Here is a 10567-nt window from a genome sequence, read left to right as displayed (position 1 = left end):
TGAAAAAAGAAATGCCAAGATGGCAGACAGAAGAGAAAACACAGAGCAACCAAGCCACGCCAGCGGAGATGAGATGGTAGGAGAGTCAATAGGAAACTCTATAGAGAAGAAACATGCACATGTCACTGTAGGGATGAAGAGCTTGTCAAAGATGAAGATGATGGAGACCACACAGATTTCTATCAAGGTAAGAAGTAGTCCTGCTTCTTCTGAAGGAAAAGATTGGAAAGATTTCTCTCGTCGTTGCATGTGGACACAAACCCTAAAGCAGTTTCAGGTGAGATTAGAAATTATTTTGAACCACATCAAACACAAACTTTTTCTGCTTTGTGATGAGTAATGTTTATCAGGCCACATTTCCAAATAAAGCTGCCATCGCAGTGGGTCGCCATGGGTAACGATGCTGACCATGAACCACAGCGCCCCCTCAGCCATCATCTCTGTACTGTCTGTATTAACAGCTTAAAATGCTTAGAGAAAAAAACGAAAATGCTAAATACAGTACAGTGAGTGAAAAGCTGCAAAATCTCCAAATGCCTTTGGGACAGCAGTCACAGGCGGGCATGTTTTTTTAAGTGAGGCTGCTGTGAGCATGTTACTGAAGTTGTGTCATGAAAGTTTTCATCTCATATTACATTCAATGCAACCAGTGTGTGACCTTTTTTTTTTTTTTTTTTTTAAACAGCATGAGGCTATTTATCTACTATAGAGGTTGAATCGACATCCTGTAGTATATGACTCATTATCAGTCAAGCAAATGTGTCGGTATGACGATCACTCAACTGCTGTTGCCTAACATTTGGAGTCATGTTTCCATTTCCCCTCGGCTGTAAAAATGACTTGTCACTTCTACGTTTCACAAACAAAGACAAGAAAGGAAATGACAATTTGGGGATTTTGTGTCATGGCAGGATTGTCACACTCCCGGCAATGATGTGTTCATGTTGCCTTCATACTGTCATAACAAATGTGCAGGAAGCCCACATTTTTTTATCCTATGTGCTTTCATCATCTCTGAATTGTGCTTCTTCTGTGCAGGTGAAGCTGAGGAGGAGGACCAAAGGAGTGTGGGAGGTTGTGAGCATTCAAGACGCAGATGAGACGTTGTCAGTCCTTACCTCCCTGAAACAGGTAGATAGTGTGATGATGTGTTTCTATACAGTCACACTTGTTGTCTGGTTCTGTTGGACTTGATTGGATGTTTTGTCGGCAAAATGGATCTATCACAGTTAGAATCACTCAATCTGCCAGGTGCAAGAAATACTCATTAGTTTGTCTTGGTGCTAGGTGGGAGTGCAGAGATGGACTGAATTCACAGTGTTGACAAAACATAAATTTAAAAAGACAGGAGCTCAGATTCAATCAGATTGCCCTTTGTGATCAAAAGGTACAATTTTAATGATAACTGAACTTTTTCTTTGAAGACACTTTGTAACTACAAAGCTGGGTCAAATTAGCCATTTATCAGTACTGTATTTGTTTACACTAATGATGCGCCAGCTGTTTGCCTACAATTTGGTCTCTTTGGACCAAAGACATGGACAGAAATAGAAACAGAAGATTATAAAAAGTCAGTGTGTTTTTGATGGTTCTGATATGAACTGAATCTTATTAAACTAAACTTGAATAGTAGGTCACATGTCTTATCATCTTTCACAGACTGACCTTACAAACAGCGAGCCCTCCTCTGTCCAGACAAGCCCAGTTCATAAACCAGAAACCCCAATTCTTCAGCCAGCTACCATCAACTCCCCTGAACCGCCACCTCACCCCAACACCAGCTTTGACTCCCAGCTTCTCTGTAGCGACTGCTTCACCCCAAACCAAATCCATGACCCTGAGTCAGTTCCACAGCCCCAACCTTCAGGCCCTGGCGAGGAGTCCGACGAGCTGATAGAGAAGCTGTTGGAGGACATTATGATGGGCCTGAATATCCTGCCAAGCCTGGAGAGGGAATGCAAGGAGTCCCACCACCTTCAACCGAGCCATGACGGCGCACCGGCCATTTGCCAGGTCCCAGTTACAGAGAATGACCGGCCACAGAGTCAGATGCATGGTGCCATCACTGCAGCAGGGTCACTTGGTCAAATTGGTCAGTCTTCAACACATACAGGTATTTAGATGCATTTTTTTTCATAACAGTGTTTTTCCACTAACAAGGTGTGTAGACTGCTGTTGTTACGATTACCTTATTGATAAATTGAAGGTTAATGTGTCGCTAATCAGTGGCAGTTGGGTAAGATAGAGCGGTACTGTAACTAAGTGGCCATTTTTAATCCAAAGAGGGAGAGATTTGGTAATTGGGTAAAGAAATCTTTGACATGCTTTGACTGTTTCTTCTTTATATGTACAATTCTAACTTTGTACGTGTGTGTTGAATTGTTGAAGTTATTGATTTCAGATAAACCTGTTCCCATTATCTATATATGCCTTTTATTGGTGTTTTGAATTTGATTCCAGTACACTTTTCACTTTTAGAATTACAATGGACCTGTACAAAATCAGTTGTCATCCTGTTTATATTCCAGCACTTAAACTTAGCCTGTTGAAAAATTGGCATCACGATTTCCCCACGTCCGATCCGATATCTTCAAATTGCTTATTTTGTCTGAACAGTCCAAACAATCCAAAACTAGTCCAATAATAGTCAGTTTACTATCACATGAAATAAAGAACAATTCCCACAATTAAAAAGCTGGAACAAAGAAATGTTTATGTGTGAAATATATATATATATATATATATATATATATATATATATATATATATATATATATATATATATATATATATATATATATTATATTTATATTTATTTATTTATTTTTTCAAAATTGTAAAGTTTAGCAGTTGCTCAATCAGAGAGAGAAGACAGATTTATCTTAAATGTTCCTTCTGTCTGTGTAATTCCTCTCAGTTCTCCTCTTCAGGATCACTTCTCATTTTATCACATCAATAGTCTCAGTCACCACACAGCTACTATCTAAAACCAAACACCTCAGCTTTGTTAATTCAAGCTGGATTGATGGCAGTCTTCCACCAGTTGTACAGATGGCATTTGTTGTTTTACAGCTCAGAACCAGCCCAGCTGCTCAAGCCTTTCCTCTGTACAGTCGGATGCTGTGCTCCTCCTGCAGCAGCAGCAGCAGCGCTCTCCTCAGTGTCACTCATCCGTGAGCCAGCGAGATGGAATGAGCTGCCAGGGCATGCCACTGTCCAAACATCAAAATTGTCCATATCCTGAAGCACCCATGACACGATCAGTCACACCCCCATCTTTCTGCTCCAGTGAGCAGAAACTACATTACCCAGCATGCCAGGAACCGTCTTCACAAGCCGATCAGAACTTCCTCGAGTTTTTACCCCTGGTGAACAGAAATGAGGCACTGTCCTCGCAATCTTTGTCTTTACCTTGTATGAATGATTTGAGGCTCCCTCAGTGTCTCTCTCCATTAGAGCCATTTGCCTCAGCAACAAAACATCAGCCTATCTTCAACAACAACAACTTGACAAACCATAGCAGTAAAATCCTACCACAGCCGTCTTTGCATGGGCGACCCTGGCTCGCAGAAAAGTCCGGACCACTGCTATTTCCTCTCAGTGCCATCGCTAGCAGAGAAATTAAAAGTGCGTCTTCACCACAGGACACAAACAACAGCTGTAGGGCCGAATCTGATACTGTGAAAGAGGGAGGAGCAATATCTGCTGGTCATCAAAATGCAGCAGAGGTAAAACCTGAGCACAGGGAGATGAAGGAAAGTTTAAGTTGTATACAAGGTGACACCAAAAGGGGTGCTGCAGTGCCTGAAAGGAGGAAGAGGAAGCGCACAAGTCATCCACAACATACTGCTGGTACTCTTTTGGCAGAGAAAGATGTGAAAGCCAGTGATGGAACAAAAAGCCAAATCAGCCCGAGTGTTTGTTCGGTCACTTTGTCAAGCAACAGCGTGCTTGAAAAGGCGATCAAAATGACCACCAGTTCTCCAAACATGCCAGACACATTTTTAGGAAAACCTGATGAACCGTCAACCATCACAGCAGGTCTGAGAGAGAAAATCAGAGGTGCTGGGGATCTCAGTGCTGACCAGACTCGGATCAGGACTAGGGGCTTCTTGAAAAAAATTCAAGGAACCCCAATTAACACAAGCCTAGAAAAGTATTCATTTTTAAAACCCATGGCCTCTAGAGCTAAGATTGTGAATGAACAAGGAGTCTCAGCCCCCAGACGGAAACGAGGAAGGCCTTTGAAAACAAAGCTTGAAAAAAGTCCTCCTGCCATCAGTGAATCAAAGAGCCATGGTGTGAAAAGTGAGCAGCAAAACAACAACTTTTTGCATAAGGAGGAGGAGGAGGAGGGTGAAAAACCAGAGAGACGGTGTAAAAAACAGAGAAGGAGTACAAGTGAAGTGGAGGTAATTCCGCTGAAGAAGACCATGAGTGATGAGAGCACTGGCAAGGCTGAGGCAGACAATAATAACAACGGTATAATCCCAGCAGAGGGAGAGCTTGTGATGCTCAAACGGCCACGGATGGTCATCCTGCAGGAGTTTAAAAAGCTGATCAAGCGCAAAAACTCAAAAGCAGTGAAGTCAAAAGAAAGCCAAGACAAGGAAACAACTGCGAGAGATGTTGCACTTGTAGAAAGTGAAGCGAAGGCATGTGATAGCAGATGTGGAGAATTAATGAAGGAGACGGAAGTGGAGACAGACATCACTCAGCCTCAGAATAGGGACAAAACGGAAGACTCTCATGTCATCTTCAGTGTCACATTTGATAAAAATAACAATCAGATTTTCAACAAATCCACAGCCACGTGTGGCAAACCAAAGCGAAATGACACAAACAGCTGTATCAGTGAGGGGACCAGTTTGTCTGGTGATGAGCGCCGTCATCCGGGGATTCCCTTCGATGCTCTGGGAGAAGAGGTGGACAAGTTAGCTGCTGAGAGGGAGCAGCCACTCAAGGATCCTGATGATGGTAAAGTGTTTGTTCCCCTCATCGTTTTTGTTAATTGGCAGATTCCAAAGCCCTTTTTACTGTGTTCAGTGAGTAAAAATTAGTTAACAGTAATATGGGAAAAGCCTCAATCCAACTACTGAACCATTGAATCATTCTCATTTAATTTATTCTCACATTTTAATTTATTCTCACAAGTGTCAGAAGTCCTTACTTTGGCACCATCTTGTGGTCACAGCAATAACTGCAGGACTCTTGAATTGAAGAATTTCACACGAGTTAGAGTACAAAAATATTATCAGCAAAATGGACTTCAGGTATCATCAGTAAAAGTAGTGGCTTGTGCAGTAAACAGTCCCTTGTGACTGATATGTTATTAGATTGCTGATACTGATGCAGCAATGTGTGAGCAGCATTTTACTGTTGTAGCTACATGAGGTGGAGGTAGCTTTAGCTACTCTATGCACAGGTAGGTAGAAAAAACAAAGTTCTGATCAATCTGTTTCATTTTTTAGGAGGTTACTCAGATCTTTGCTTTTTTCTGAAACAATCATTTAAATGAGAAGTTTAGAGAGGAAAATGTCTCTTCAGTGGAATCGCTAACAACTCACAGACATCTGAACAACAAACCTGATCACACATTAGTTTTTTGTAAGGGGCCACAAGCCAGAAAGGCTCTGAAAAGTAACTTGTAACTGCACTTGTCAAATAAATGTAGTGGGACAATATATCCCTCTGAATTATAGTGGAGTAGAAACATAAAATAGCATGAAATGGTCATTTGAAGCACTTCAAAACTGTACTTCAGCACAGTACTTGGGTAAATGTAGTTTTTTACTCTCCACCACTGACTTGCTGACATTTTTTGTACCTGTGTGTGTGGCGGAGGTGAATTGATTTTGTCTGTGGTGCTCCAAGAATAAAAAAAAGACCTTTGAAATCTCAAAAGCAATTACTTTGGATAATCCATCTGACTCCCATCTTTTCCAGCACGGAAAGCCTGTGATGCAGGAGTGTCACATACAACACAACAAACTGCTGAAGAGGTCTCGTCTGACAGGGACACCCACACACCACCTCAAGACAACAAAAAGCAGTTGGACGACAACTTGAACCCCCAGACCTCTGTCAGAACTGCTCCACCTCTGTCGAACTCTGGCCGGTTCAAGAGCTCAGGCTACAGTCAAACAGAAGAGGAGGAGGAGGAGGAGGAGGAGGTGGACATTCTGTGCTGCTCCCCAGACAAAGTGCCTCAGTCCAGAGAGTGTGAGAAAGGTCTGAGCATCATGGACATAACTCCAGAGGAAGAAGAGGAGGAAGATATGGATGAGATTGATGTGACTGGAGATGAGGCAGAGTAACCTTTGTATAGTTTTTACTATGTTGTGTGACTAGTTCAGCATTTTGGTATGTCGAGCCTGATGTTCTCTCTGTTCTGGTTTTATGTACTGTATCTTCACAGAGATGCCAGATGAAGATAAATAATTTGCCGTAACAATATGTATAAGAAATTTTTATGTCCATCCTTTTCTGTTCTGTTTTGAGCTTCATTTAGTTCATATGCAAGGTTCAGATGGATGTTTGGTTTCCATTAAAAACATACACTTTGATAAACATTTAATGTAAATTACACAATTATGGTTTATGAATAAACAGTCTGTCTTTTCATGCATGCCACAAATGGTTTTTTTCTTTTTCCTACCAACGCACCACTCGCAAATGCGCCAGTAGAGGGCGCTGCTGACCAGCTCTGCCCTGCGTTTGAATCCAACTTTATTGACAGCCGGACTGTGAGCGGAGACGGTACACACGTGCTGTCTTGCGGATTTGAAGGTTAAAGAAGAAGCAGCGGGTAGGTTTGCTATCGTCTGTCCGCAGGAGAGGATCACCAGGACGGCGTGTTTGTGGTTAAAGCCGGGTGTAAGCAGCACCGGAGCGGAGACATGGATCCCATGAAAGCACAGCAGCTGGCAGCGGAGCTGGAGGTGGAAATGATGGCTGACATGTACAACCGGTAAAACCAAAACGAGCTATTCCATTAAGCTAGCTAACCTCTCTGTCAGTAATGAACGGTTTCATGGCCTTCATTCATACTCTTCATCAAACTTGCCGTTATGCGGTAACACACGATTACATAAAGGTCATCTACGCTCGGTGAACACGTAGCTATTGTATCCTCCTTGACGGGAGCAAACCATACATCTGAATATTTAACATGACTATATGAGCTAACGTACAGTACATGTGACAGTATGTCAGTGATGCTCATTTCGGCCGACACTAAATGCGACTGCACTTAAAGCTACATATTTTTCTGTGCAAGACACTAATAACTGTTAGCTAGTCATGTTCAGTGTTTGTAGGTTGTTACAAAGTCCCAGAATGTATTAGCTGAAAGCACAGTAATTAAACACAACTTTAAATTGGTTTAGCTTCAATACAGACAAATGTAGCATTGACATCTGCTCAGTTTGTCTTTAGTGCGAAAGCACAACGCTAATCCTCTTCAGAGCTTCAATTTACAACTAATTTCGTTACGATCAGTTTTTGATTCATTCATTAATCATCTGTAAAATGTGATTAATAAAATTCTGTCTGTTCCCCTCCAAATGTACAGAGTCCAAAGTCTTGAAAGCATTTTAATTTATTACGATATTGCAAATGCACAATATTTATTTATTTATTACTAATTTTAAAGAGAATTGGGAGAATATGTCAAACATATTTTAACCTAACAGTTGAATACATCTTGTTGCTTCCATTACAGTGCAGCAGTCGACAGTACAGAAAGTTGGATGTCAATGAAATCTGTCCAAAGTTGGCTACTAATAACAGCTTGTTGGGGCTGGAGGAGATTTAAAAAAAGCCTACTCACGCTGTGTTGTGTCAAACAAATGAGTCAAGCATGACGTTAGGGCTTTGACAACTGAATGATTTAAGGTTAAGGTTTGTACTCACTTGAACAATATTGTCTCCATCCAACTGCAGTACTTGCATATAAGTGCATATAAGCTTATAATAAATACTCATGTTGAAATCTGTGGCCTCTGATATCATAGAAGTTGGAGGACTTTGAAGTTGAGGAGGCTACAGCGCTAGGGTTGAAGATTAGAAGATGATTAACATAAGGAGTTGGATCAAGAACTGAGTTCAGGGGAACTCAATGGACAATTGAGGATGTGGAAGAGACGCCGCACAATAGCAGCTGAGTTACAGCTTCAGCTTGTGGTGCGGTCATGTCTCTTGTCTTTGTCACGTCAGATATTTTGACTTCTCCTAGCAGAAAGAGCACAGCTATCAACAATTTGAGTTCACCTACAGAATGTCATTGAGGTACCACGACCCTGGAACTGTCTGACATAAATGCAATGCAGCCATCACTAATGATAGCAGTAACGCCTGTGCTTTTCTGCCATGCCGTGTCAAAGTGTCTGCTATGAAAAAGGCCTTTTCAAATATGTTTCTCTGGCACATGTGAGGGATTTTGTGCCCTTTTTGCATAACTGGACTGTTCTCTCAGTGGACATGGTGACTTGACCAGCACAGGCGTTCTAACAACAATAATATTGTCTGTATTCCATTCAGGTTGTCCAGTTTCAGGGTCTATGTATTGTGCATGCTGGCTCACTGTCACGCTATCCTGTCTTACTGGGACAGTAGAACAGAGCTATCATTAACATTTATGATACAGTCTCAGGCAGTTACAGGCATTCATTGCTAATTTCAGGCATATACATTATCAAAGATTCACTCTTCATGTCTGATTATTGAGTATTGTCCCTGTCAAAGAAACGAATAAAATGAATTCACGTCAGTCAAGCTCAAACTGGTACAAGATGTGTGATGGCATCACGTTGGCCTCAAGGACACTGATGGGATTTTTTCAATGTTGTCTGATGTTTTATAGACAAAACGTTTAATCGCTTAGTCAAGAACACATAAAACAAATGGTCAGAGCCGTTGATAATGACAATAATTGTTGCCGCTCTAATACAGTTAGAATATATATAATGTAGACTACGTATTGGGGCTTTAACAGTCTAAACAAATTACTTTGTCTTGCAATGTTATGCTCCACATTTAGAAGAGAAGAAGAAGAAAATGTAGTGATTCCTGCAAATGGAACTGTATAGTTTTACCAAGTGACACTGATCATATGTGAGTCTTGGTGGGACTTCATATTAAGGTGCTCAGGCACAATAGAATAGCCTGGTAAAAGTGTCTACACTTGGAGTAATACTGATCTTCACACAACGTTTTAAAAAACGACTGTCTCCTGGCTTCCTCTTTTCCCAGAATGACCAACGCCTGCCACAGGAAGTGCGTGCCACCACATTACAAGGAGGCAGAGCTGACAAAGGGCGAGTCGGTGTGCCTGGACCGCTGCGTGGCCAAATACCTGGACCTCCACGAGAGGCTTGGCCGCAAGCTGACCGAGCTGTCCGTCCAGGATGAGGAAATGATGAGGAAGGCAGCTGTGGGGAGCGGATAGAGGTGCTGATGAAGGGAACGAAGTGGAGCGCTGTGGGGGGGATTAAGGTTACGGGATGGGGTCGGCATAGCTGGTTTCTCTGAGATGAGAGACTTGCGTTTTAATGAGTGGGTGGGTTTGGTTGGGGAAATGAAAACATGTTAAATGATTGCTGTTGAGGGTCCACTGAGAAACTGCTTCCTCCGCTGCAGCAGAGGAGGAGACGTAGGATGGGGCTGGAGGAGGCACCGGAGCACTCGGTGGAAGGACAGCACGAGGACATCTCCCAGCCTCTCCGGATGTGTCCGACTAGTTTTACATTCAGCTTGGCCTGCTCCTCAAGACGTCACCGGAAAATTACCTGCAAAGGAGAAAGACCCGGGACATGTATTATTATTTCTATGTCATTCTCTGTGATTGTTTTTCTCTGCTTGGGGCACAAGAAGGGTGCTGCCTCTACTGCAGATACTCAAATACTTTGTTGGTATCTACTGTCTGCTCCTCGAAGCAGAGTAAAACAAACACTAAGACTGATTTGCAGTTAGTCTTTGTTTCCAAATCACCATCTGAACTCAGGTGATTATTATTATTATTATTATTATTTTGTTCGTTTTGAGAGAGCGTAAGTCAAAGTAAGTAAAGATGTTCAGGTAGAGACACATAGTTCACAATTACAAGTTGTCTGTCATGCAGACTAGGTGGGTTCTGTACAGTAGATCAGACACATGGATCAGGCCATGCACTGAATTATGTATGCAGTATCATGACACTATGCACAGTTGAGTCTTCCAGGCCTGCATGCTGCTGTGTTGGCTTCACCTGTAACAGCTCAGATGCTGACCTGCAGCCAGGCCTGCGTGGGGACATGGACTGGTGTTGAAGATGGACTTTGCTCCTCGGTCGTGCTTGTTCAGACTGTGTCTGCTGTATACTAACGGACCATGTTTTGACTGTGAACCTCTTTTTTTCTTTTCGTTCCTGTGTTAGCCACTGTGTCAGTGACGCAGCTTTTCATCTGCTGCGCAGTGTTTGGTTTTTATGTGTTACTCTAATAAAACATTGTCATACTTCATGTGGCGGGACTGATCTGTGTGGGACCTGAAGCGGTTTCAGAGAGGGGCGTCTGCAGCTTTAAGACGA

At 42.3% G+C, this 10567-nt stretch overlaps 1 protein-coding gene across 1 annotated transcript; it reads left to right on the top strand.

The window, feature by feature from the left end:
• Window positions 1-6764: 6764 nt before the first annotated feature.
• Window positions 6765-10493, top strand: timm10 (translocase of inner mitochondrial membrane 10 homolog (yeast)). Its single transcript, XM_041934096.1, has 3 exons — window positions 6765-6970; window positions 9253-9450; window positions 9640-10493. Exons 1-2 carry the CDS (start codon window positions 6900-6902, stop codon window positions 9446-9448), a joined length of 267 nt encoding a protein of 88 aa, XP_041790030.1. The 5' UTR covers window positions 6765-6899; the 3' UTR covers window positions 9449-9450; window positions 9640-10493.
• The last annotated feature ends 74 nt before the right edge of the window (window positions 10494-10567 follow it).

This window comes from Chelmon rostratus, chromosome 3 (genome assembly GCF_017976325.1).
Source record: "Chelmon rostratus isolate fCheRos1 chromosome 3, fCheRos1.pri, whole genome shotgun sequence".
Lineage (NCBI taxonomy): Eukaryota > Metazoa > Chordata > Actinopteri > Chaetodontiformes > Chaetodontidae > Chelmon > Chelmon rostratus.
Note: the sequence above shows the minus strand (reverse complement) of the source record. Positions and strands in the feature narration are given on the sequence as shown.

Coding starts and splice junctions, on each gene's coding strand:
- timm10 (XM_041934096.1), top strand. CDS start 6,900: ATGGATCCCATGAAAGCACAGCAGCTGGCAGCGGAGCTGGAGGTGGAA. Junction 6,971..9,252: donor ATGGCTGACATGTACAACCG/GTAAAACCAAAA, acceptor CTCTTTTCCCAG/AATGACCAACGCCTGCCACA.